The sequence below is a fragment of the Eleginops maclovinus genome, chromosome 16, assembly GCF_036324505.1.
Source record: "Eleginops maclovinus isolate JMC-PN-2008 ecotype Puerto Natales chromosome 16, JC_Emac_rtc_rv5, whole genome shotgun sequence".
NCBI lineage: Eukaryota > Metazoa > Chordata > Actinopteri > Perciformes > Eleginopidae > Eleginops > Eleginops maclovinus.
In genome coordinates this window covers 11,890,519-11,918,163 of record NC_086364.1, presented here as the reverse complement: position 1 = coordinate 11,918,163, position 27,645 = coordinate 11,890,519, and the positions used below count along the sequence as shown (strand labels likewise).

The window sequence follows — 27,645 nt, the reverse complement described above, 5'->3', positions numbered from 1 at the left end:
ACCCCTCCTGATATCGCTTAGTCACGGCGTCCAGGGGAAGCAGCGCCTCCCTGTGTACACACCGATTGGTCGGTGATCTTGACGGGCTTGCCTTCTCCACAGCCCGTCTCCAGTGCAGGGCGGGGCTGCCTCTCCGCCAAACTGAATTAGGCTACAACCGGCAGCAGAAAACTTAGCCCGGGTCGATTCATGGAGCGGTGTGGGAATGCTCTGACCGTAGGTGGGAAGCAGAGAAGCGGACGGCAGGTACATTTCGTCCAGAACACCCGGGACTGCCGCTGCTGCTGGTGCGTTCAGGAGTGACCTGTTTAACGGCACCAGGCTTGGCGTTAAACATCTGCGAGGTGGGAAAAAAGCGTGTTTATTACTGCGCCTCCACCAGGATGATGTGACACATTATCTCATCTGCTGCCTGGGAGAAATACAATCTGTGTTTTCTGTTTCACTGCTGGAGATCATCTGAGCTGCTTGTTATAAGGGTAAGTTTTGTCCTTATGTCATGCTTGTCTCCTGTGGTCGCTCATACGGAAGAAAGCAGCCGAAGGAAGCGCTCACGCGTCGTGATCGAGAGGGATAGACGAGTTTATATTGAATTATTGCTCGACATGGGAATCCTTCACATACATGCTGGAAATAGTAAGCAGAGCATCATTTGGGTTATAGGGAGTTGTGCCATTTGCCCTACCTGTAGTGGAATTTTTTGTGAAAGTAGGCTATTTAAAGTGCTCATGAGGTATAATCAGATCTACCTTTAGGCCCAATCACCTTTTAAAAAATGTGAAATACCCTACACGTTTTTTAAAACTTGGCCACATTCAGTAGAGATTACATTCATAATAACCAGCCTGTATGAGCCAAGCAAATCTCATGGTTGGAGACTGATGGAGGATGGCTCTGCCTAATTGTTGTTTGTACTAAGGAATAAACCTTAATGACTATGTTATTGACTAATCATACAGCACATCATGCATTAAGTCACACCATGACCTCACTTCTCCTCTTCCTCCCACTCCTCCCTCCTTTTCCACGTTCATTATCAGCATAATTTCCTCAAATGAAATCATCACTGTTTCATGTTTCTGTGAATCAACAAATTGCTGCACCACACATTTGCTCGACTGTAATATAGATGGCCGGCTGCACACAAATGTTATATAATTCATGATGAAGATGTGGATGAAAAGAGCAGCACACAGCAGGAGGTTCTCATATCATCTCCCTGCACTCCAACCCTTTGAACCTGAAAGTATTAATTCTTCCTTAGATCTTTGTTTTCTTCTGAATAGTAGCTTTCATGGGGAACTAACCACAGTGACTCAAAGTGACTCATGGCAGATTGTCCCAAAAGGGAACAGATTCTTCAAAATGATACACATGGAGGGGCCACCTTAACGTCTGGATTTGACTCCGAAGAGGTTGAAAGCTCCATGGAAGGCAGCTCAAGTATTAACAAACCACAAACTTGTTGACATTGGAAAGGTTACGCGATTCAATGTCCTACAATACCTGGGCAGACTGAAGTGAAACCATAGACGTACTGTATTAGAAACTGCTGAGTTATTTTGGCAGACAGGACATGGGAGCACATGGCCCGGTTTGTGTGCCCAGTGTTCCTGAAACCTTATCGCATGGAGGGAGGGGGATCATGTCTCTGGGTGATGTAATCACACCGATAAAGCATTGCTCTGATGTGTGATAGTGGCAGTCAGGCTCATCCTCTGTATCTGCTCCAACTGGACTCCAAAGAGAGTATTCCCAATGTGTGCATGTGTTTGGATGTTTATGTGGGTGCATGTGGGTACGTGATACTTGGAGGGAGCTGGGAGTAGCTGTGCTAAGGCAGGTGGACCATCCAAGCCGGCCTGTGTTGACTGGCTGGTATGTGAGTTTTTCAGGGGGCTGCTGAGGGGGCCACGCTGTAGTCATGCCTGCATGACTCATGGCGCGGTATCTGTCTGTCAGTCTTGCCAAGTGCAAAATCCTGTACAAATGCTTCATGGTGTTGCCTTCAAAGACCCACTGAGCGTGATTTTACACTCAGCGGTTATGTTAACCGTCATTCATTGACATTTTTCAATATATATTTATTTGCATACCTCTCAAAGCATGTAGCCTATCACTCTGCAATAGCAACGTGATGTTTTTCATATGTGGCCTAATCACACACACAAGATGATGCGTCTGGGTTAAATCCCTGCTGAAATCAATCAATCTCTGATCTTTCTTTCCCTTCTTTAAAAAAAATGTTATATAGTAAACAGTTAATCTCATGAAGTGTTCTTGCTGTATTTGCTATCTGGTGATCAATGGCAACTTAAATAGAGGTGGTCGTCCAGTATAAGTAAACACTGAGGGCCCCTGTCTCCTGAATGGTTGGCCATTCTTAATCAAACAATGTCCAACTCATAGAGCGCATAAGGAAAGAAACATTGAAATCCTGAGTCCAGAACATTTTTGATTTGTTAAGGAAGTACATCTACAAGCACGACATAGTTATGTGGTCCAGATTTTTTGTTCTCTGTATATGTGATGCTCTGCTGAGGAGAAGTCACAGGACTACAAAGCAGCGATAGATTTCCTGTAACAGGCTTTCTCAAATGTGAAATCTTCCTCTTCCCAGACATGGGTGTGCTCTGTGTGATTGTTGGTCATTTTTCTTTAGTCTCTCTGGACAGAGCTTGCTCTGAGTTGAAGAGAAATGAGCATCACTGGGCTGAACAGTCCCATGTGTGCAGAGCACATGCTCCTCTAAATAACCTCAGGCTGTTTCTCCAACAAACACATCTGTATCACAAGTCTAAATGTCTTCACTTGTGAATCCTGTTTTCCAGACGACCTGAAATTTAAATTGTTTTTTGACCCAGGTAGAAAGTTGCTTTATTTAAGCAGATCACATGTTCACACTGTGTTAAAGCTTGACAGGATGCTGATTTACCCATAAAGTTCCCTTAAGGCTTTTTTAAAATTCCATAAATTATGTTAAGGCCATGATGTACATTTGATGCCATTTAATAGTTTCCTTTGTCAAATAAACAATATTATCCCTAATATTCTGTATTTTTGTATTTGTGATAGTGATCCCACTCTTAAATGAGCCCACATTATCCTTACTTTCAAAACAATATAAAAATAAAAGAAACCATTTATTTTTGTGACTACACGATCACATGTTGGGAATATATATCAAAATCTTGTGCCTTGTTTTTTTTTTTTAACTCTATATGCATACATTGTTTGAGGGCTTGACTTTATTTTAAAACACACTACTTTGGGTTTCAACAGAGCTTCTCCAAGACTGTAATAATTAGCCTAATCACTGTGAATGAATAGTGTTGAAGCTTAATGACTAAGAGTTTTTATACTGTTAAATGAAAAAGCCATTTCTCTGAGACTCTATGTGTCTGTCATCATTCTGCTTTGTGTGAAAACTGCTGCAGTGAGTCTCCTGGCTTGATTTGTGAATGTGGGGCACGGCAGCAGTTTTTTGAGAGGTCAAACATGTTAACCAACTTGTTTTGCTACTTTGGAGACAATACACACGGTTTCCTGCTGAATAAATTGGTTACAACTGTTCCTACAACTGAGCTCAAATAGACATTAGCTTAAAAAGCATGTCAGTTTTTTACAGAGGCTTGATGGTGAGAGAGCCCACAGGCAGTGTTTGATCTAATTCTCACTGGTACTCAGTTTGTACCTTTTGTTTACTTTGTTATTGTTTACGGTTTTGACTAAGTTGTCAGGAGCAGGAACTCCTGATTTTTCTTGAATGCAAATAATGTGGTATTTGTGGAAAACAGAAACTGTGTTGTTTCTCTATTGTCTGTCGTGGTGCAACAAGGAATGTAAGCAGATACATTCAGCTTATTTAAAGAGGTACACAAGATCCTGATTGGTTGTGGGGCATTGTTGATAATTATACAGGAAGTGTGGTGTTTGTTGCTCATAAAGATCTTCATCCTATGGCTGCTCGTTTGCCTGCCTGCTTCCGCTATGTGACTCACAGCCATTGCATCCAATTGTTCTCACCGTATGACATCTTGGTGGTGGCATGATGCATCCGCAGCCATGACGGTTTAGTCAGTTGTGATGAAATGCTGTAATGCAGCAGCAGGGCTATTTCAGGTTTACCTCTGAGCCTCCATGGCCTCCCCCTGCTAGCATGCCACCCTTCTCTTCTCTCAGTCAGCACCTCATTTATCATGACCTAGACAGCCATCCATGAACCGGATTTCCCAGAATTGACCAGAATCCTTTGATGGGCAGGTTAAAAGAAAAGTGGGATATGTGACTGAATTGAAAATACAGGTTTACTTTGATTTGCTTTCATGGTATTTGGTTTAGGCCAATATTAAGCTGTAGCTGAGAGGGAAACCTCTAATATGGGGTTGGTAGTTGTGGGATGTATTTGTTCCTGTAGCTTGTATTCTCACTGACACAGTGTCTAAGGCTGGTTAACCTCAGAGCAACTCTCATTTTCAGTGCTGTGGGAATTTTTCCCAGAAGGTTAGCACTTTTAGACAACAGCATTTGCTCCTTGAACTTTGATCTGCCTCTGTGAGCGTGAAGAGCTGTCTGAGGGCGTGTTTGCCCAATAAATATCTCACTTTACCGTGTGCCTAGAGACAGAGGTATATGTTGCAATTACATACCTGGGGGAAATCCCATGATAGAGAGTTTTGTTAAAAACCCACACAGGCTTCAATAGTAGTAGTACAACTTTATGTATAACTTGTGAAAAATATGTTACGTCTCCTTGTTAGAAATGCACTAAGTTTCATTCACCCAAAAGTTGTTGGTGTGTTGTCATTAAAAGCGTTTCCTTTCAACCTATAACACTTTTTCGAAGTTCCAAGGTTATAGAGAAGAGAGAGAGAAGAAAAAAAATGATATATACTGTATATATTCAAAATACATCAAGAGACAACTTCTTTGTGTTGCTAATCCACAATGGAGACTGTAGTGTAATGCATGCAGCAAATGCCTCACATGCTGTAATGACAGCCCTGTGTTACATCTGTTTACTTTTTTCTCAGGTCATTGTCAAGCCAGAGGACCAACTCAAGGAACACCCTGACAGATACACTATCCCAGCACTGTTACAGCAGCGTTGAGGGCGAAGTTTTAAATAGGAAAGCCACCCCCCACTGTACGCTATCTTTGGCACAGTCGGTCATCAATCGTCATACGAAGAGGCTGTGAATCCTCATTGTGTACCAGACTGCTAAACTCAATTTGACTGTTCCCTGAGTGTAGCTGCACATACACAGTTATATCTGGGCAGCTTCAACAGTCCCACCAACATCACATACCACACGCCAAACTCACTCCAGCAGCCTTCCCAGAAATGAGGGTGTGTTTTGGATTCCTCTGTGACTTTTCTTTTACTTGTTATTTTTACGGAAGTGGTAGATCTTGCTCGGTTTAAATGCTCTTTTCTATTGACTGAACATGAACCTGAAGTGTAAAAATAGGATTTCTGAGAGGTCACTTAAGTATGCAAGTGGTGCATCTAAATTCCTATTTTATTATTAAGTTGTTCTTTCTCATTATTCAAATAGATCTGTGTTTGTCAGACAAATTGATGTAGAATCCTGCCAGGCGCTGTTGGCATATTTGGACATGTACCTGAACCAGAAATTCTTAACTTTCCACTTCTGCTGCCTCTCTACTGCTTCTCTGCATAGCTCTGCCAACTTTCCCTTTCATATGAAAGAGCTGGTAATGCTGCTTGCCAGGGAAAATGATGTAAAGTCTCTCATTTATGGTGCCCAGTTGATCACACCCAGTTTTAGGCATCACACTAGAAGCGTAATGTGGCAAAGCATATTCACTCCAAACCCTGCAAAAACAAACACTAACAGTAAAGTAAATCAGAAGTTATATATTCCTGGAGGCTGTCAGGGTTTGAATTCCCACTCAGGGAGGCAAGCTCCTTCTCTTTTTTTGTTTCACTTCTCATCTTGTCTTAATTAGACATTCTGTCTCCTCAACAATATTGCATTTCCTGATCATTTGTCGCTCCTGCGTGACAATATTTGCTTGATGTCATACCTTAAGCAGAGTAATGAGCAATCTGTCATATGTCCTCTGTGACCTGAAGGGGAAACTGACTTTATCTCCATAGAAAAACAGTGTGTGTGTTTTCTTCAGTTAAATCAGGATTGAGGAATCCTCCCCCTCACTGGGAGTGGGACTGTCCCAGAGGACCTGCCCCAGCCTTCCCAGTTTTCCTGTGCTTTTGTCAGGAGTTTTCCACTGATCTCTTGGTCCAGCAGCATGGCTTCATTCTTCCTCCTTCCCCCCCAATCATCATCATTACTTTCACATCTCACTTATTCAAACTCAGAGACACAGCCTCACCTCTGGGTCTTTCTCTGGGTATCTTCTCATTTCCTCTCACAAATGAAAGTCTGGGGAATCTCTAAAAAAAGCAGATATTTAGTTATTTCACCCTTGAGTCTAAAATATTAAGTTGGATTGAAATGTATTGAAATTGCTGCTTGTATGGATTAGTGCATCTAATTCGACCAGTCAGAATTCACTGCTATTCAAGCCACGTGCAGAGGAACATGGATCTTCAAATTTTCTGAAAGTTTATTCTTTATTCTAAAAACCAGTCATAGAAATGATGCCGCCATGATGAGTGATTCTGACTTGCTTTGACGCAGAGCCTGGGATCTCACCTCACATTTATCTGAATCACTGCGCCACAATCTACATTGTTCAAAGCCTCTGCCAAAATGCATTTTGACCCAAATTTGTGCCCCACCACAGTGACTGAGTAACCGTCAGATTTCTCCTGTGGGTTGGCAATGTCATGATACTATATCAGAAATAAGGTTTTTGAACTTGATTTCATTCCATTACTACACAATTGTTTTTGCAAGGGTAAGCAGTCTATGTGATTGATCTGTGTGCTCTTCCCACCACATGCAGCGCTGGGAACTAGAACACATACTGTACTGTGAATCAGCACTCATCTGTTGATCAAACTACTTCAAATGCATAAGACATTCCCAAGATAAACTTTGTGCATTTCATTGATTTTACTGAGGGCTCTTCTTCTTGTTCACAGGCATGTTCGCCTGTGTATGAGTTTTGAAAGATTCAAATATTGTTGCTTTATTATCATTGACATTTATTGTCTATCAAATCCAGTAAGGGAACCTATAAACCAAATAGGTCTATGTGGCTGTTGCCCCTGCAAAATGAAAATGAAATCCTCAAACCTGTGACACAAGTCAGTACTGTTGTCTAAAACAGAAAATCTGGTATCAAAGATGTGTGACAATAAATGTTTTTTGTGCAGAAGAAGGCTGCCACAACAGCCTCAATTGATATTCCTTGCCTTTAACTTCATCGGCACACCTCCACATACACACTGCAGATACATGCACATGCTCACCCGCCCCCACATGTGTTCATACTCACAGATTGCAATGGCAAAAATCAATGCAGTCCATAATCTGTCCTATGCACCAGGTCAAATCTTCCAAGAATAACTTATTTTATGAGGAATTTAGGTAATTTCAGTGAATGATGAAATGTTAAGAATTTAAAGGGCCAAAACCGTCATTAGACTTTAGGCTTTGAGGTTGATTAGTGCCTAAAATAATAAATGTGTCATGTATAAATGATATCCTGTTCATTATTAGTAAATTGATTCTTTAGCACTATTCTTTTGGCATGCTATGTTTTTAATGAATTTATCATGTGTAAATACTGCATTTTAATCTCACACCCTTCATATTTTTTTTTAAATCAGTTAAACAAATAATCCCTTTGAAACCCCTTTAAGCTTTATTTTAGGATTGGCTTTGTAGATCTCTGTGTCCTGAAAAACTACACAGCCTCCATTCTCTCCTCTGTTTAAATCCATGCTAAAACGGCTAATTCCCATTGTGCCAGTGCTACAGGCTACACTTCATCTGCTCTCTTCAACAGAAGTGTCAGCTTCAATGTCACACTTCACTGAGATCACTCTCTGGCGGCTTGGTGCCTGTCCAGAGTGGGCGGCCTGCCTGACTCAATTAAGACATATTAATTTCTGTATGCTGTGACGTATGCTACATCATTGACAGGGATGGGACGTGTGTGTTTACATGTGCGCGGTTGGATGTGTTCCTGTGCATGTGAGCAAATGTATGTTGTTTCCGTGTTTGTGTGGACAGGACACAGAGATTGCGCCCTGTCTGCAGTGTGTTTCCTGCCTTCATTTGCACGTCTCCCCCTCCTCTGCTCTGCACTTCCTTCCTTCCAGCACTGCTCCATAAAATAAGCAGTAACCTGACCTCTTACCGTGCTGGTGGTCTCCCACGGAGGATGTGAGATGACAGAGCTGATGGCTCTCCTTTGTGAAGTATTTTAAATCCTGTTGATTTATTAGATCAAAGAGATACAGCAGTGATAGACGCTTGACACTGTGGGCTTTGTTTTCTGTCAGTATGACTAATTACTTGATGCTTGTCCATTATAACTTACACACCAATACATCTCTGCTTAACCATAATAGAGCTAACTTGTCTTTCGGCTCATTCGGACTATTAATCTCATCTGGGAATTAGCTCAGTGTGCAATTTCCATTGATGGAGGGATGAAAACTTCAGCCTGCTGCTCTTGTTTTTTTTTACTCCGATCCGGCTGCACAATGACTCTTGTTCAGCACAGTCCACATCAGGCCATACAATGCAACCTTTTGTAGGATTGATTCAAGCTGATATCATGCTGGAAACTATTTAGATGGGGATCACATGTTGTCAGGCCACACTGTTTCTGAGATTCTCCTCTTACTCACTTAAAGAGAGAATGTCAACCTTCCCATAGACAATGAAGTGATTGTCTCAGGACACTTTTGGGAGGACTGGGCGCTGCAAGAGAGATGGCCTACTTCCCTCTGTTGTAGTAAGCCATAAATCCAGGATGTTGCGTCAAACTAAGAAACATGAAGGGGTGAGAAATACTTTATAACCTTATCAGGAAGTCTGATGCTCATGTTATTGAACTCCTGATTATGGCATGTAGTGCATAAAAGCAATCTTTGACATTTACATTTCAGTCTGGTTTGACAGTCCTTTTCTAATTCAAAATGTAATATTAAAATGAAAGCATTTCCTTGCTTCTGAAAAGGCAAGCAGATGTATGTCATTTAGAATAACATGAAAAGAATCATTTCAATATGATCAATTGTGAGTGTAATAGGCAAACAATAGTTTATCTTAATCTCATTGTTTATCAAACTAAACTTCAGTTGTCTATATTGGACATCTGGGTTTATTGCAGAGCCATGTTTTTATTTGGAAACTGAAACTTGTTAGCCTCTGAGCTGAGGTCAGGTCCTCTGCAGTATCACAGTCTTGTTAAATTTCTTTAACTGTATTTGTTTGTCACACACATACTCTCTTCAGCTCAGTGTACATTAGGTTTCAGTGGCTGCTGGCTTACATGTAGGGTTCAGTACTTCTGGAGATACAGTAATGTAAAGATGAGCTTCTACAGGACATAAAGAGCTTTCAGGTCTGGTAGTTAGAGTCCTAGCATAAAATGAACTGCTTTATTCCAGAGTGGAGAAGGCCGCACAGTGGGCTGGTTCAACAGGGTGTTACCTGATCTCACTAAAGTTGAGTATCTCCTCATCTCCCTTGTTATGCATAAAACTGTATTTAGTTGTCTTGGCTTCTGATGTATATATAGCCCACCATGGGGGAGTTTTTTCTGCCAGCTTCTTCCTTAAAGATTAGAAACACAAACATAACCCTGGACAGAGACATGACACAGATCCACTAAGTGAGCCCTTTTGTCCGCTGAGGTGAAGACAAGTATTTACTACCTGTTCTGAGCTCAAACAGGCCTTTTAACATCCTGAGAACCGAGGAGCTCTAGGCGAGGGGGCCCAGTTATGTGCACATCAGCTCCTGTAGGAAGTATGTAGTAAATAATTCACCTTTGCAGACTGGCTAAATAATTCAATTGCTGATTTGGCTGTAATAATATTTCACCTGTATAGCAAAAAGTAAAATAAACTTTGTGCTCAGCAGAAGTAATTGTGTATCTGGCTTCCTGTGTACTCTAAACACCTCTCCTTCATATTGATTTCCTGTGCAGGATATTAGTTCTCGTAAAAAGATGGGGTACTGTGCTGATAAAATAGCCTAGTGCAATTTTCTACAACCTTTATTCACCAGGCAATATATAAGGCTTTGTGGAGAAAGACAGGCACCGGTGCAGGCATTGTGATGACGGATATAGATATCGCTTCTAGTGAGGGTCTTTTCTTGCACAGAGATTAATGGACGCACACCGTTCCATAAAACTAGTTTGAAACTGTGCACATCTTGGAGAAGTGTTTTCATATTGTTGTTTTTTTAAAGGAACATCGCACTGTCTAGAAATCTGGAGCAGGATGTTTTTCATGTTGGTCTGCAGTTGCATCCAGACGTACATTTGCAATCTTGCTCTAAAAATACCCCACATGCACACAGCCTGCTTTTAAGAGGCCATTTATACTTGCATGAGCTATTCATATATCTGGCACCCGATCCTATCATTTAGTAAACACTGTTATGACAGTGAGGGAGCCTGGCAATGGATCCCATGCAAATAAGTCACTCCAGACTGAAACCACTAAGCTCAAAGCTAAAAGGTTAAGTCTTCATTGTAATATCCCACCGAGTGCCGACAGCCTGTGGAAAACATGGGAAAGGCTTGAGCTGCTCCACCCTTCTTGGCTGGGCATGTCAGCCATGTCCAGCCTTATCCACCCACCTTGACAGTCTCAGCAGCCCCGCCTGCCGCCATGCTGCCCCTCAGATAGCTATGACACTTGATCTCAGGGTCAGCTGCGATGGATATTTCTGCTGTCTCTCTGTGTGTGTTTTTTAATGTTGTAAGGACTGGTTTGGTGTGACAGCCTGTCACATGTCGCTAGGGTCAATTCAGATGACTGCAGCTTTACTGGTGCTCAGTTGCACTTCACTCTCTTGCCAGTGGCTGTATTTTTGCAGAGTATTTTTCTTCCTTGAAAGATAGGCAGATAGACAGATAGAGAAACGCTTTAAGTTTGGACTGTGTAGATGGCTCAATTTCATTTGGTTAGGGAGCTATATGTGTAGAAGCCATATGTTAAAGTCACATAGTTTTTATAGTTCCCAGGGCAGCCATAAAGGAAGGGAGACACATTAGAGCATTGCTTTAATTATTTACATAGATGTTACACTCTATCTACCATCTATTTTAAATCAAGTTTCACAACTGGGTCATTCATGTCACCTGCTCTTCACTGTAACACATTTATTTTAGTGACTGTTTCTGTCTCTGTTCCGGTTCTCATTACCCAAAGGAAATATCAGTGGCTTTGTAGTTTTGTCTGTTTCTTAATTCAAGCTGGGTCGGAAGCACAATGTGCTATTTAAAGATCAAAAGCATAGTTCTGCAATTAATGCACAGATGGGCCTCAGATGCCTGTAGGAACTACACAAGACACAAGCCAGTAGTGTTATAAAGGTTTATGTTTAGATCATTGGTTGGGGAGGGTTTCCAGATCAGTTGCTTTTTCACATTGTTTCCCACATGCCTCCCACCACAAGAACGACTATGTCATGGTCATGAGATTCTTGACATAGTTGTGAAATCATATTTCAGGAAGCTGCAGCTACTGTATATTTAGGTTGAAAGCATTTGTTTTTTTAGAAAAGGTCTGATATGCTTCGTATGTCTTTTTATTTTCAGAAAAGGCTTTATATTTTTAAGTTTTGTCAGTGAGAAAATAACAGGGAGAGTGAATGTCTGAATAGCATAGTTTCCCTTCATTGTTTCCAGTGTCAAATATGGCCTCCAGCCTTGAGTAGTGCATAAACAATGGATACTAGGAGCATTTATAGTGAATGACTAACTATTGGAGTATGGGGAAAAACGTAACCTGTTTGTTCCATTAGGTTGTGAGTAAGAGAGTAATCTGATAATCTATCAGCGCCCTGCCTACATAACAGAAAATTGTAGAAACATAGAATACATTCTACCTTTATATTTAGGTAACACTGAATTTATAAATTTAGTTTCAGTGGGCAAAGGCTCGGCTGTATCTGATGCAGAAGCAGGTTAGACATACAGGAATAGAAAGAGGATGAATGAGTGAAAGGAGGAACAGAAGCCTGGGGCCAGGAAGCCCTGCAGCCCTCAACAATTAGGTATCCCACCTCTTCACTACCCAAAAGAGGTCATCCATCATGGCGCCTGCAATTGCTGGTAGCTCTTCCCCCTTTCTACTGTGCCCATTGGCCTTATAATCCATGTTGTGAGCAAGCAGGCCCCTACAAAGCAGCCACCTGAGGCTGTGTCAGCCTCAATGACACAACTCTGTCAGACAGCTTCCCTCAGTGAGGCTGCAGCTAGCCTGCCTCCGTAGAGTATCTCAAAGCAGTTAAAGTACCCGCAGTACCCGGAAACCAGCCAGCTCCTGTCCATAATGGTTAGGCTTCATGTGGTTTCCTACTTGGCGATTTGAGCTCAGTTCATTTTCAGCCAGAGATCTTTAGGAATGTGTCTATGGCATGCATTAAGATTGGAAATGGCCCTGGATAGAGAAGGTTTCAAGAATGTCTCAGAAGGACATATTTGATTAACCCTTGTGTTTCTGTCAGCTGTGCAATTTTTGTCTTCTTGTTTTGTCTCTTTATAATGCTTATAATCTAAATAATTACCCAAATTATTTTAAGTTTTAATCTACTTGAAAAGGAGTTAAAAATGGCAAAAATGGCAAATGACTTAAATAAATGAACCCCAGTAGACCACAGATGCTATTTTGACTCAAAACAAACAAGCACAAAATTAAGCATTAACCCACCCCCACCCTCACTTAGCTTGTTTTGTTTTTTTATCTGGCTTGAATGTGTTAAAGGTGCCACTTAAAAGCTCCATCTACTGAGCCAGGCAGTTAAACTTTTAGACTCACCTGTAGCTGCTGTTGTCATAAACCAGTGCCTCTCTCTGCATGACTGGAGAACATTACTAAGTAATTATGTTAAATGAAGGCATGGCAAACCTCAATGGCCTTGAGTTTGTATGCGGAAGGTATTACAATAGAGCGCAGTTCCCCAGAGAGAGACAGAGAGAGTGCTGGTTATGCCTGTCAGCCCCAGTCATTATGGCCTGCTGGACATCCCTGCACCTGGAGAGACGTCAGCTTTATCCTCTGTGTTTTGTCTGCCTGGACGTTCTCTCTGCCTAATAGAGAAAAGAAGTGGCTTGGAGAAGCAATATCAGCCCGAGAAAAACAATCCATGCAGTGTTGTCATGGGTCTCATTATTGAGTAGGAAGTGTTAGTTTCTCACAAGGAGCAAACGACGGCAGGAAGCCAATCTTGCGCGGCTCAGTGCACAGTTATGGGTGTGGATGTTTTCCCTCTTTAGATGTGAATCGTGAAGTAAAACAAATATCTTAAGTCATTATAGTCTAGGAATGTGGAACTGAAATCTGTGCTGGGAATGTAAACACTGTAGGGAACTATTACTTGATTTAAATTGTTGCCATACGACATCTCACCCAGAACAAAGGCAATCACCCTGAGAAAAAGATAAGACATTGTGGTGCTTTCAATAAGCAGTTGAGCAGGTTGAAAGAATTCAATAGTGTAGTCTTGTCTCAGTAAGCTGTTAACTTAAAACGATTTTCTGTAACCGTCTAACTTGACCATGAACAGATAAAATGCTGTCAAGGGAGAGCTAATCCTCCTGCCTGGATAATTGCCAAACACAAACTTCAATCAGCTCCCCTTCCCCCAAGGATATCTCTCCTTCTGAAGGACTTTCTCCCTATGAAGACCCCCTCTTATCATACAGGGACCAGCCTTGAGTCCTACCTCCTCTCTTCGGTGATTTGTAATTATCACTCAGTGGGTTAGATGACATTTTGCAAGCTGTCGTAGCTTGCGTCTGAGCAATGCCCAACTGTTCCAGCTTAACTGCTCCTGAGACACGAGTCACGAGCCCATGCCAGTTTTGCTGCCATGTTGACTTTGGAGGAGGACGAGAGACAAATAGGCAGACAGACTTCCACAGCACTTGGCTTTCTGTCGAACATTGGAGGTTTACCTTGGGCTGTGACCAAAGCTCTTAAAACCCACTGATCAGTGGGCTAATGAAAATCCATAACAATAGCTACATGGCTGCATTATGCATCAGGATTTGCTGTGTTGAAGTCTATTTGGCATGATAAGAATGTGTTTAGTACTTACTGTCATTTAAAGCTTAATTTCAGAACTTGAATACAAAAACTGTGTGTGGGTTTTATTTAGCTAGCATAAAGACAGCAGGATAAATAAACTAAGAGGCTGTAATTGCCTGTAAATGGCAATCACTCATATACCGTAGAGAGCACATTCATGCAAAGATGAGAGGAGTGGGAGACTGCCGGCTAGAAAAAAAGCAGGAGGAGAAGCGAGGCGCAGGAACAATGAGAGGTTTTCAGTTATCTTCTGTCCGTCCCTCTTTCATTCTCTGGAGGCAGAGAAGCATCAACGCAGCAGTCAGGGCAAAATGAGTTAAATCACCAGGAGCCAGGGCTTAGGCAATCAAACAATGTTTAGCATGGAGGGAAATTAGGTTCCCTTGCTGTCTGCTTTTAGTTCAGTCCCACTCTGTTCCAATATACAACCCTGAAGCTGATGCCTCCTCCAATCACTGATCTGCTCTATATCAGGAGCCCTGCTGTTGCTTTGAACTAATGGTGAAAGTAATTAAATGTTGGGTGTTCTAGCCTGGGGTAAGAGGGAGGACTGTTGTGCATAAACTGGATTTACATTTGCCATAATGTTAGTAGCCTGTCTATGAGATAGAGGAAGTCTGTAATAACTCCTCCTGGTGCATTTACTGGCAGAAGGCTTTACAGGCTTTCCTTGGTAAAAAGGAGAGTAGAATGTGTCATAATATGTGCACTCTGACTGGCACTCTTGCTTCTTCCATGGATGGATTGATGTTGTCTGCCTTTCTAATCTGTTATAACAGTCCAGACAATGTCACTGGAGGTCATCCGAAACCCCACTATAACGACCTACAATGCACACACACTAGTTTTTTCTGCCTCTCATATCAATACCTTTATTGTGTTAGAAATGTTTCTCCTTCTGGGAACTGGTTGATTGAGCAATCAGCCCTCAGCCTGGGGTTTTCCTTCTGTTTCTACAAAGATCCACTGACAACCCCTTCCCATCAACACTTGGGCTAAAACAGAAGCCTGTGGTGTGTTAAAATGGCAATGAGACGCAGATGGGGTCAGTTTGCATGGACTGTTTTTCTGGTTGCAGAGTCTGTAAAAAGAGAAGTGAGGACAAGACCTGATGCAACGTCATTTGTGACAATTGCATCTTGTGAAACAAAAATAATTTAAAGATGCAAAAGGGATTCTTAATTCATTTGGTTTTGTAACAGCTCCATAGCTGAGGAGACACCCTCTTTCGTAAGTTTACAGGCTTTGCAGAAAGGCAGTCATTAATTTGTACATTCCTCATGTCTGCAGATTGAAAGATTGCTTAAATCAATAATGAATGCATAACTTTGCTTAAGAACATGTTCGTGGGATACTGCTTGAAAACTTGCAGTGCAAATGATGCCTTCGCACTGTTAAGGACTAAAAGTAGCATTTTTCCGTGGGAATGTAGGGAGTAAAGTAAATGACAGGAAATGAGCCACCATGCCTAGAGAAGTGAGGTTAGCTGGTGGGACAATAAAACGAGGGCCTGGTGATAACAAGGCTGCAGCTACAGGCAGGCTGATGTTGAGCTTTACAGTTTAACCTTCGCAGGCTTAGTTGTGGGAATGCATACATAGTCATTAGTCTCTGAGAGGTTTGCTGGATCCACAAAAGGACAACATATGGGGATAAAATTTGATTTTAACTAGAATTAAGAGATTATTTTTAAGAATGCAAGTTCCCTACTCTCCAGCACATGTTTTGCAGTTTTTTTCAATGGCTCTGGGAACTGTTTTGACAAGAGGTAGAAAGCTGTAGGCGGTTCTCTGTGGTTTCCCCCTTTACTATCTAATGAATGGAAATATGTGAACGCCCATGCTTGAATCAAATAAGGGTCCTTAGCACCCTCTTGTGAAACAATTATGCAGCACAAAATCCTTGTGGCCATCATGTTTGCAACCGCAGAAATTATCTTTAAAATGTGATTGTGTGTTGTTACCTACTATTGTTCCTTAAGGTCACATCTGATTCTCTCACACATAATAACGTCATATTCTCCTTCTGTGTCTGTAGCTGGCAGGCCTTGGGTGGGACAGAGAACATGGCTGAAGCACGGCGGGAGAGCACCAGCAGCCTGCAGAGGAAGAAACCTCCCTGGCTCCGACTGGACATTCCCACGGCTCAGATGTCACTAGACGAGCCTCCCACTTTTGTTCAGGTGTTCTTTCTCAATGAATCCCATTCTCGCTTTTTGTCATTTTTGTCATGATGTTTGTTTTCACACTTTTCCCTGTGGGTCCTTTGCTGTCTAGCCGGTGAAGAGGCAGGGGTTCCTGCGCAGTATAAGCATGCCAGTGGAGACCTCTCACCTCCAGTCCCCACCCAGAGACCTCTTTGACACCCGGCGGCCTGTCTTACAACGCCAGTCATCCATCACTCAGACCATAAAGAGGTAAACGCTGCTAGCAATACACTGGATATATACCAACATCTTGATATAATGGGGTTATAGCATGCCTCAAGATTTGAATATGAAGAACTTGCAAATTATTTAATGAAATGCTACAGTGTGTCAAATAAGCAAAACATGCTTCTATAAGTTTAATGATTTAAATGGAAGATAAAAGCGGCCTGCGTCCCATGGCATGTAAAAAAACAACAATTTCTATTAAACTGCAGTGTGTCTGCTTAACTTTCTTATTTGCATGACTGATCCTACCTGCCTGTTAATAACCTTTCTAAAGTTTTTAATCTCAATGAAAACCAAGTACTAACCTAACAGTCTGCTTTGCTCTCTCTGCATGATGGCTACAGCACTGTCCAGCTGCACTTTTCCTTCTCACTGCCTCTTTTTATCTTCTGTCTTCTCTTCTTCCTTCTTCCTGTCCCTTTCTGCCACCTTCCGGTCCTGATCTGCCTGATCACAGCAGCAGAAGGGTGCACTTTGAGCGGATTAACACGGTTCCCATTAAGGGGCAGCGTGCTGCGCGCCGCAGCATCAGGAAACACCACTCGCTGTCCAGAACCCTGCTCAGGTACGGCAGGAAGTCCCTCACAAACTGCAGGTGTTAGGGTCAGGGGCCAGGTGTGTGTACTCACTGATTTACTGTAAGGAAATAAGTGGGTATACTTTGTGTATGATTACCTCGCAATGACCATTCGCATGATATTGCCAATTTGCTTAAAATTTAGATTTTTCTTTACTTACACAACATATTACACAACATTCCCACACATGTATCTTTTTGACTGAAGATTTTGCAGCAGTGAGTCATAAAACATTTTTTTGAAACCAAAACAAATTCCTTTTAATTCAAATAGCTTATATCCCAAGAAGTGTTTGCATCTGAGTGGTACCTGTCAGTGACCCTACATTTTAAGGCTGACATGCCAGGTCTAAAGGCTTTTATTGTGGACACTGATTAGATAAGTCTAGGTCGTGGCAATGTTCAACCATGCTCTTAGAAATCAAGGTTAATGAGAGCATATCCAATGCTGCAAAGAAAGCCAATTATATGGTTAGCTTTATAATCTTGACACCAACATATTTTTAGAGCGGGAGACCAAGACAAACAGCTAAATGTATTCACTGACAGAGACTGAGCTGAGCTAGTGAGAAATAGATTTTACCCAAACTTTACAGAGAGTTTACTATGCAGCTGGTAATTAGAAGAAATAACTAGCTTTCATGAACTTTCCTTTGAAGAATGTTTCCACTTCCACTTCCTGCCCTCAGGGTGCAGTAACATTGTTTTTTTCTGGTACTGATTAGGGCTTCAACTTCAACAACCTGATTGCATGTATCAAGGTTTGGTGGAATGATATTTGAGGAAGAACACATTTAAACCTCAGAAAAATCCTCTGTTCTCTCCTAATTGGATTTTTCTTTTAGCTTGTGTCAATTAAGATTGGAAACATCTGAATAGTTGTTTTTTTATTTGTCGCATCAGACTCCAGTTAATTGCTCTGTTGTTTCTTGCTACCTATCATTCTGGTGTGCCTGGACATAAACATGCCCGGGCTTGTTCCCTGTCCTGTGCCTTTTACTTACATCCTGGGAACTGCAGTCTTATCAGTCACACACATTTTTGCCAACCCATTAATGCACATACAGGGCTGTTCATCTCAAGTGTCACCAAAAAGATAGCCTTTTTTATCTCTGTGAGAATTGAAGCATATTTGTTAGTTTGGTGACCCAAAGCTGAAAGGTCAGTGTTTGTGGTGTTAGGGGAACAGCGGACTGGTTTGGCGTCAGTAAGGACGGTGATGCCACCCAGAAATGGCAAAGGAAAAGCCTGCGCCACTGCAGCCTGCGCTATGGAAAGCTGAAGCCACAGGTGATCCGAGAGATGGACCTGCCCAGCCAGGACAACATCTCCCTAACCAGCACGGAGACCCCGCCTCCACTCTACGTCCCCTCCTCACAATATGGCATGCAAAAGGTAAGGGAATATGAGGGCTGCTTTCCCTAATGCTGACTGGTTTGCTTGTTGTTTTATGAAAATAAATCATGGTTATGGTGGACAAACATGTACTTTAACCTCGAAAATTCAAAGCATTGGAGTCTTTTTTCTGAATATAATACATTTGGACATCACCTTGGCACACAGGTGCATTGTTAATACTCCCATTACTTTGAGTCGCTTCTGTGTTAAATGTATCTAATCTACAGTATTGGTTGAATGTCTAAGGTAAAGAATAACTGTCTCTTGATTATTTAAATAGTTTGGCTCTTTTTAACCATATGTCGTGACCATTCTCCAGATTGTGGACCCATTGGCGCGAGGGCGAGCTTTCCGTATGGTGGAGGAGGTGGATGGCTACAGCGTGCCTCAGACCCCCATCACCCCTGGAGCCACCTCGCTTTGTTCCTTCACCAGCTCCCGCTCAGGTCTGAACCGACTGCCTCGCCGACGTAAGAGAGAGTCAGTGGCAAAGATGAGCTTCAGGGCCGCCGCAGCGCTGGTCAAGGTGAGGGAGAGTGATCAGTTCAACTGAACAGATTTAATGCAGATGATTGATTTCTCATTCTTATCATGTCATGCACAAAAAATATGGACAGCACAAACAGGCTCCAATGACACCATGTTTACCAATCTGAGGGTATTTCTTCTTCTCCACAATTCACACAACCTGTTCTCCTCATGGATGTTTTTTAAACCGCCAAATTCAAGGGCCAGAGGAAGGATGCCTTTTCGCAACTCAAGACATGACTGCTTGATACATTTGCTATGAGATTAAATCCAGTGACATAATTCAACGTTGGCACCAGTCTTCCAAAATGACATTATATTCAATTAAAAACAGAAAAATACCTTTACTTAAACCGATTTTTTGGATGAATTCGACTTTATTTGTGCAGAATTACATTACTGGCTGTGGTGGTAAAATAACGGCTTTTAATGCGTATATATTTTCATTTGTTTTTGTGTGTGTTTCTCAGGGGCGCTCAATACGGGAAAGCACTCTAAGACGGGCTCAAAGGCGCAGCTTCACCCCCGCCAGCTTCATGGAGGAGGACATGCTCGACTTTCCTGATGAACTGGACACATCCTTCTTTGCCAGAGTAAGACATGAAAAACCACAATGTTGTTATGATGCCATTACAATGTAAACATGTTTATTTGTAATTCGATATTAATTCATATTATAAAAACATGTGATTACATTTTGTTGCACCACACTTTTGTCTTTGTACAATTTTCTTTCTAGGACATTCTGATGCAGGAGGAGCTGTCCACGTACGCAGACGAGGTGTTTGAGTCGCCGTCTGAGGCGGCCATGAAAGAGGCCGAGCCCTGCAGCAAGATGGATGAGACGGAGCTGACAGGCAGCGCCCTGGATAAGACGGAGCTGGAGAGAAGTCATCTCATGCTGTACGTTGCTGTACTAGGCTGTGCTGATACCAGTATTTTAAAATAATTGTTACCATCACCCATGTCACTGGAAACAGTTTTAGTTGAAACTCACAAAGCTGAGCTATAACTTATGTATAAGAGGACCAAGTGTTGGGAATATAATGAGTGGTAAAAGAAGCCCTCAGGTAATTTACCAAACCACTACTCTCTGTTGCTGAGATGAAAGCCTTTAGAAATAATTCAGTGTCTTTTTCTTTGTTAACCCTTTCAGACCTCTAGAGCGGGGGTGGCGCAAAGCCAAAGAAGGAACCCCAGGGCCCCCAAAGGTGCCCCTTCGTCAGGAGGTGGTGAGCGTCACCGGACAGCGGCGAGGCCAGCGCATCGTTTTACCTGTCAAGAAGCTTTTCGCCCGAGAAAAAAGGCCTTATGGACTGGGCATGGTGGGGAAGCTCACAAACCGCACCTACCGCAAGCGCATTGACAGCTATGTCAAGAGGCAGATAGAGGACATGGATGATCACAGGTACTGCTCCTCTTCACAGATATGACTAATGAGTGCTCTCCCTCTGCTCACCTCACTGGACAACAGTGATGGATGAGCGCTGCTGTTCTCTTTCTTTTTTTTTTATTCATCCTTTTTTATTTCCTCTAGGCCTTTTTTTACATACTGGATCACTGTTGTCCATTTGCTCATCACTATCCTGGCTGTATGCATCTATGGGATTGCACCAGTGGGCTTTTCCCAGCACGAGACAGTTGATTCTGTGAGTAAAGGCTGGTGATTTGTAAACACACTTATACAAATATTTTCATCTCATTACGACTCCTTTCATTTATATTGTGCTCTTTGTGATTTGGATGTCTTCTGATTTAGGTTTTAAGAAACAAAGGGGTTTATGAAAATGTCAAGTATGTACAGCAGGAGAATTTTTGGATCGGGCCGGGTTCGGTGAGCACTCTTCCCTTAACAGAAGATCAACAAAGATGTATATATTTCCATAAGTCAATATTACATTTAATATGTTGTTTCTATTGACTTTCATTTTTAGGAAGCTTTGATCCACTTGGGGGCCAAATACTCTCCATGCATGCGGCAGGACAAACAGGTGCATGATCTTATCAGGGAAAAGAGAGCTATCGAACGCAACTCTGCCTGCTGTGTGCGTAACGATCGCTCCGGCTGCGTCCAGACCTCAGAGGAGGAATGCTCGGTCTGTAAACCATCCGACTTGTTGTTTGTGTTCTTCTACCTTTTTAGTTTAACTGAAGATCGAAAATGTTAGCTTCTAACGCTTTCATTTGTTGTTGTTTTTTTAGAGTACTCTAGCTGTGTGGGTAAAGTGGCCGAGTCATTCCAGCACACCCCAGTTAAACGGTAAAGACAGACAGTATGGCTCTGTATGCCATCAGGATCCCAGGTAAATACACTAGTAGTTGTTTCATTGCACAGAATAAATTAACTGATACGGTTTGGTAAAATACATAATGTATGCCTATTGTTTGCCTCATAGGATATGTCTAGAGCCTGCCTCAGTATCACCTCATGAATGGCCTGATGACATCAGTAAATGGCCGGTAAGTTCAGTGAAATTGTGTCTGGTATTTAGGCATAATGAAATGACAGATTAGACTCTTGGGGAAAGGTAAATACAGGTGATGCCTTACATATAATCCGGACTTGATACATTTAATATATGAAAAGATTTCTTTCTCAATGTTTTTGAAATTGTTTGAGAATTAATTGATTTTAATAGAGAATACTTTAACAATCCAAAGAATAAATGGTGTAAACATGTATTTCCAACATTGGTGTCATAGAAAACAGGACAGAAATTCACACATAGCATGCAAAGAATCACAAACGTTTGTGGGGGTTAAGCAACATGTTCTGTCCAGCATATATATATAGCTGTTTGTCATATTTATTCCTTGTTAGTGAATCTAGGAAGTATATCAGATTTTGGCACTGAGGAAGATAAGAAAAACAACTTACAAAACAACTGCTCTGGCTTTTAGATTTGTACCAGGTACAACACAGGGAACCACACCAACCTGCCTCACATAGACTGTACCATCACAGGCCGACCCTGCTGCATTGGAACCAAAGGAAGGTGAGGAGAGCCGACGTACCTGTCACTCACATTTATCCTGGACTAGTAGAAAAAAATGTTTTATATGTTGTTAATTTAGAATTCATATCCCTGTGTGTATCTGTACTGTTTTTCTTCTTCTCTGTTGTTTGCATAAACACTTGAATTTCCCCATGGGGATTAATAAAGGTACATCTTATCTATTCTCATCTTATCTTACCTTGTTTTTCTCAAGGTGTGAAATAACATCCCGGGAATATTGTGACTTTATGAATGGCTACTTTCATGAGGAGGCGACTCTCTGCTCTCAAGTAAGCAACATTCTTAATTTGATTTTATTTTCGGGGGAAAAAGGAAAGGGAAAACTTAATTTGTTGTACTATACTGTGGGTTTACAGAATATCAAAACACATTTAGTGAGGACTCGGCAAACATTTCTATGTAGAAGACGTGTTGTCTGCTTAAATGTGCACGTCATATTTGATCTTTGATTGTCACATTAATAGTTTCTGTATGACTTTACATAAAATTATGTGGTGCATCCATTTCCAGATACACTGCATGGACGATGTTTGTGGACTGTTGCCTTTCCTCAACCCAGAGATCCCAGATCAGTTTTACAGGCTCTGGCTCTCACTTTTCCTGCATGCTGGGTAAGTCTGTCAAGATACTGGAAAGTTATTTTGCTCATTATAATATTTGCCTCTCACAAAACATGATGTATTAAGAACTGAAGCCAGCTTATCTCAGCATGCTTTCCTAGATCCGTTTTTTCAAGGACTGTGTTTGCACCCAGTGGTGAGGAAAGGATGATTAAAAGATCAGAATCAGCGTCATGTTTATAAGCAAATTATATTTGTCACATACAAGGACACTGACTCTGCTGTCTGTAGCTCTCAAATGAAATATACTGAAAGATAAAAAGACATATAGAGACTTAAAGCAAAGGTGAGGTTATTGCTTAATCATGTGTCGAATATAAATGCAAGAGTTCATAAAGAATATAATATGGGGAATTTCTTTCATAGCCCTAGTGATATGTAGATCATCTGAATTAAAGACCGATTTGAGTCATTGAGAGTATCTTGTAATCTATTCACATATAGCTGGAATATCCCTCTACATTCTGTATGACACAAGTTAAATATTTCTGAATTAATGCAGTGTATATCTAAGACTGGCTGCACTACTCTGTGTAGTCAGTCAGCACAGAGAGCTGACCTCACTTTAGAAGAGCAGTGCTTCATCTTCACACTATCTCTTATCCATCTCCTGGGTAATTAAACAAAGTGCCCTTACTACACAAACTCATTATGCTTCAATGAGATACAGACCGATTTTGTTGATGTGCAAAGTCATCGGTCTGCTGAGGGGTTTTTCTTATCTCCCTAAAACACACAGCTTTTCTCACTGACATATACACACGTCCCGCTGCACATAGAATTATAATATATAAAACAAATATGCACATATTAACATGTTCTGCCTTGTCCTCCCCCCCTAGGATCCTTCACTGCCTGGTGTCAGTGGCTTTCCAGATGACCATCCTGAGGGACCTGGAGAAGCTGGCAGGCTGGCTGCGCATCTCAATCATTTACATTCTCAGTGGCATCACTGGCAACTTAGCTTCAGCCATATTTTTGCCCTATAGAGCAGAGGTAATCACCAGCATCAGAATCACAAAATATCAGTGCATTTGTGAAGCCTTATTAACAGGGGTCCTGTTTTGGAGCTCATCAAGTTTATTAAGAACATCATATAATGAAAGGAGCTTTTAAATAACGTTGTGAATGTTTCTGAATATTGTTTTGTAAGCTTACGGCCCTCTCTCTGATGTCTTTTCATCAGGTGGGCCCAGCCGGCTCTCAGTTTGGGATCCTGGCCTGTCTGTTTGTGGAGTTGTTTCAGAGCTGGCAGATCCTCGCCCAGCCCTGGAGGGCCTTCACCAAGCTGCTGTGTGTGGTGCTCTTCCTCTTTGCCTTTGGACTGCTTCCCTGGATCGACAACTTCGCCCATATTTGTGGCTTCATCTCCGGCTTCTTCCTGTCCTTCGCCTTCTTACCCTACATCAGCTTCGGCCGCCTGGACATGTACCGCAAACGCTGTCAGATCATCGTCTTCCTGGTGGTGTTTGTCGGGCTCTTCTCAGGCCTCGTGGTGCTATTCTATGTCTACCCAATCAAGTGTGAATGGTGCGAGTTGCTCACCTGCATCCCCTTCACGGACAAATTCTGTGAGAAGTACGACCTCAATGCTCACCTCCACTGAAGTGTGGATAGTGTGAGCAATACAGGAAGGCATCAGGTCAAAAGAGGAGGACTCACAGATGATATCAGCAAGTCTGTGTCTCCACTCTGCCCCTGTGTGACTGTGGGAATGTCCCCCTTCGTTGTGAAAAATGACAATGTACTTTGTTTTTGTTTTTTTTACTCTGTCAGTATGAAAACCTATGCCCCTCATCCTAAACACTTCCTTTTATCACCTCCCTGTTCATTGTCACTCCTTCATTGTCCAGTGAAACAAAGGTATGGCACTTCTGAACCTCATCAAAGATCCCAGCTGCCCTTTACCCGTGAGGCAGGAATTCGAGAAGCCAGCGCTGGTACAGACATAGATTTATTATTCAGGCAACCTCAAACGAAAGCAGGGAAAAAAATCAAATATCGATACCGTTGGTGCCTTTTTGAAAAATGTACCAACTACTGCCATATTTTTGTTACATTATGCTGAGCACTCAAATGTTTTATTTTATTTGTTTATATTGCTTCTCAATAAGTGATGATGTTTTAACCCGGTAGCGTTATAGCTACCTGTCTAATCACATGTAACTGAAAACAACAGTAAAAAAGATCAACAACCTAAAGTCCTAATGTCTGGTCTGTGGTTTTTTATTATTTATTAGACAATGCCTGTTGAAGATTTGATTGTTTATTGAGATTGTGGTACAAACAAACAACAAATATCTGCTACAACTCAATTGACAATTGAATAATTTTAGCAGTATGGAACACTTTCACTGTAAAGACACTTTGAATTTGTCTTATCATTTGCTTTATATATTTTACATAAATATAACATATTCAATTATTTCACAACCATAGATTTAATGCTCAAAATGTACAAATAGTTGACTCAATTAAAAACAGTGAGTTCATGATGAGTGACAAATAACAATAAATACTGTAAAAGGCAAAGACAAGATGTACCGGGACAGAGGGAGTATAATGTAATGTCTGACAACACAAATTAACTAGTTGTTGCATTAATCCTCTCTGGTTTCTTTGTTGTAACACAGTCCTCGCTCAGTAGATACTGGGGTACTGACATCAGGAGGTCCATTTACACCTTGTTACCAACATTGAACCCTGTCTAATACACAGGCTGACCTGAGTCCATGTTAGAGATAGGAGGGTGTAGGAGCTCACAGACTAGCAGTCGCTGTTCCGCCGTGCGAAAGCCTGCCCACCAAGCATGAACTCCATCTCCTGGAATTGCATGTTAGATAGGGAGATGGCAGATGATCCTTTCTCCTTGAAGCCAGCCTTTAAGTAGAAGGGCACCAGGAAGTCTTCACAAATCAGCAGCGCTCGTCGGAGGCCCGGCATACAACGCAGGTACTGCAAGTAGCGCCAAAGGAGGATGGAGCCCTTGCCTTGCTGGCGACAGTGGCGGTGCACTGACAGCACATGGATGTGCACAGTGGGGGTTTCTGGGACATGCTGAGTCATTGCCTCCTGGAGAAAGAGGATAACAGAGTCAGATGAATCAGAGCACGTTTGCCAATATCAGTTATTTCATGGGGAAACAAGGTCTGGCATATTTTTATTTTTAACACATGTTCATACCTGTGAAAGCCTCTCCTTATCCCAGCCAGTGCCGATGATGAAAGCTACTAGTTGTCCCTCCTCAAACCAGCCCAACGACAGCTCCGGGCACTGGCCCACAAAGTTAAGCACTTCATCCAGGGTAAGTGGACACTCTCCAGACACTGAGACAAATGCTGGGAGGGGGGAAGAACCAGCTTATTCAGTGGATCATGGCCTGGGAGTATTTATGAAGATCAGGAAGATAGGAAATGTAATCTTTTTCAACTTAATACTGGCATTAAGATCAAAACGAACACTCAAAAGATATGAATCCTGTATACCTTCCCCATAACACGAAATGCAGTATCACCTCCTCACAGGTATGTGAGTCAAGTTCTTAGCGGATGACACATAATGCATATGGTTAGTTTTATTGTGAGCAGAAACTGGTCTTACCTTCTCTCTCGATCTCAAACACACTGATAGCGTCCTGCGGCGTGAGGTTCCTGAACTCGCTGGCAGGCAGTGTGTGTCGTCTCTGTCGCAGAGGGTTGACCACTCTGACCGGCGTCTTCAGAAAAAAAGGCTTGAGGAATGGTGAGCCACCGACCTGCTGTGTCATGATGCCTCAATAATAGAAGACAGGAAGATCTGGTAATTTGAGGACTGTTGTTTATCAGTTAACTTCTCTTCCAGCCTTTTGAAATATAAAGGTTATACTGATGCAAAGTAACTCAAACCCTGGTAACAAAACTTTGGTCTGCTCAGTTTGTCCAACACACTGTCTCTGTGTTTCTCTTGCTCTCTCTTGCACCTCTTCTTTCTGTCTGATCTCATACTGTAAAGTGATCCTCTCAAAGTAGGGTAGCTGTCTGCACGTGTATGCAGTCTCTAATCCCCTGCTTACAAAAGACAGGCATTATGTTACGGGGGTATTTCTTTTGTGATCAGAGTTTAGAGTCAGTAAACTCTATAGTTGCTTTTTATTGTGCATATTTTTATCAGACACATTTACCTCTGTTTTTGGTGTTGTCTGCACTTCATTTTATTTTTCCCTCACCTTGTTTTTTATTTGTTTATCTGGTGTCTTATACTATATTCACTGTGGGATGAATGTCTTATTGTGATAGTGAAATGTTATGTTTTTTGAGGGAACTCAAAGGCATGATTAAACCATACTGAACTAGGATGGAGATTTGCCTGGATATCTGTTGGAAGGAGTGTATGCCCCAAAGAGGTTTAGTGCAGACTAATTAAATGAGGGAGCACTTTCTTTGACTGGCATGAGGTCAACATGCTTACACAGACTTGTTTGACACCAATCACAATATAGTAGATGAGACCTTTAGTTTAGGTAGAATTTGATTTTAAATGGAACAAAAAGAAGCTATAAAAAGTACATTCTCATCTAATCTTTAATTTATAGTTTACTATGTGGTTGTGCAAGTGTCGTTTAAATCAGTATTCTTGGTTGATTTAACTTTTCCAAAATCGTTTCTTTCCAAAGCATCTGCAACAAATTAAAGTCCTGAGTTTATATTTTTTCCCTCTGCTGAAACAAAAGCTAAATCACCCAGATGTTTTAATAAGTTTACTGCCCCAAGAGATGAGACCAATATAGAAATGTTTAAAGGATTATTGTTTACTCGGATGTTAGATAAACACATTTCTATCCACCTTTTTTGAAGTGCAGCTCTCTCCTTCGCACT

At 41.8% G+C, this 27,645-nt stretch overlaps 2 protein-coding genes across 3 annotated transcripts; one reads left to right on the top strand and one right to left on the bottom strand.

Moving 5' to 3' along the window:
* The first annotated feature begins 120 nt into the window (after positions 1-120).
* On the top strand, positions 121-24,993 carry rhbdf1a (rhomboid 5 homolog 1a (Drosophila)). 2 transcript variants are annotated; one of them, XM_063904223.1, is made up of 19 exons: positions 121-479; positions 16,256-16,400; positions 16,495-16,634; positions 17,110-17,217; positions 18,411-18,624; positions 18,947-19,153; positions 19,626-19,748; positions 19,895-20,058; positions 20,312-20,563; positions 20,693-20,804; positions 20,915-20,989; positions 21,090-21,251; positions 21,358-21,458; positions 21,552-21,615; positions 22,057-22,151; positions 22,366-22,441; positions 22,683-22,783; positions 23,635-23,788; positions 23,979-24,993. In XM_063904223.1, the coding sequence occupies exons 2-19, from the start codon at positions 16,284-16,286 to the stop codon at positions 24,396-24,398; spliced, it is 2,685 nt and encodes an 894-aa protein (XP_063760293.1). In that variant the 5' UTR covers positions 121-479; positions 16,256-16,283; the 3' UTR covers positions 24,399-24,993. The 2 variants fall into 2 exon arrangements, with proteins under 2 accessions (XP_063760293.1, XP_063760294.1); XM_063904224.1 differs by lacking the exon at positions 17,110-17,217 and having other exon boundaries at positions 122-479.
* Positions 24,994-25,078: 85 nt separating this feature from the next.
* Positions 25,079-26,789, bottom strand: aanat2 (arylalkylamine N-acetyltransferase 2). Its single transcript, XM_063904226.1, has 3 exons — positions 26,393-26,789; positions 25,976-26,130; positions 25,079-25,864 (listed from the first exon to the last, which is right to left on the bottom strand). The coding sequence occupies exons 1-3, from the start codon at positions 26,556-26,558 to the stop codon at positions 25,559-25,561; spliced, it is 627 nt and encodes a 208-aa protein (XP_063760296.1). The 5' UTR covers positions 26,559-26,789; the 3' UTR covers positions 25,079-25,558.
* Positions 26,790-27,645: the final 856 nt, after the last annotated feature.

Bases quoted from the DNA above. Each gene is read 5' to 3' on its own strand.
- rhbdf1a (XM_063904223.1), top strand. From the start codon at position 16,284: ATGGCTGAAGCACGGCGGGAGAGCACCAGCAGCCTGCAGAGGAAGAAA. The intron at 16,401-16,494 runs GTGTTCTTTCTC...TTTGCTGTCTAG, and splicing joins AGCCTCCCACTTTTGTTCAG to CCGGTGAAGAGGCAGGGGTT. The intron at 21,616-22,056 runs GTAAGTTCAGTG...TCTGGCTTTTAG, and splicing joins ATGACATCAGTAAATGGCCG to ATTTGTACCAGGTACAACAC.
- aanat2 (XM_063904226.1), bottom strand. From the start codon at position 26,558: ATGACACAGCAGGTCGGTGGCTCACCATTCCTCAAGCCTTTTTTTCTG. The intron at 26,131-26,392 runs GTAAGACCAGTT...CCCCCCTCCCAG, and splicing joins GTTTGAGATCGAGAGAGAAG to CATTTGTCTCAGTGTCTGGA. The intron at 25,865-25,975 runs GTATGAACATGT...CTCTTTCTCCAG, and splicing joins ATAAGGAGAGGCTTTCACAG to GAGGCAATGACTCAGCATGT.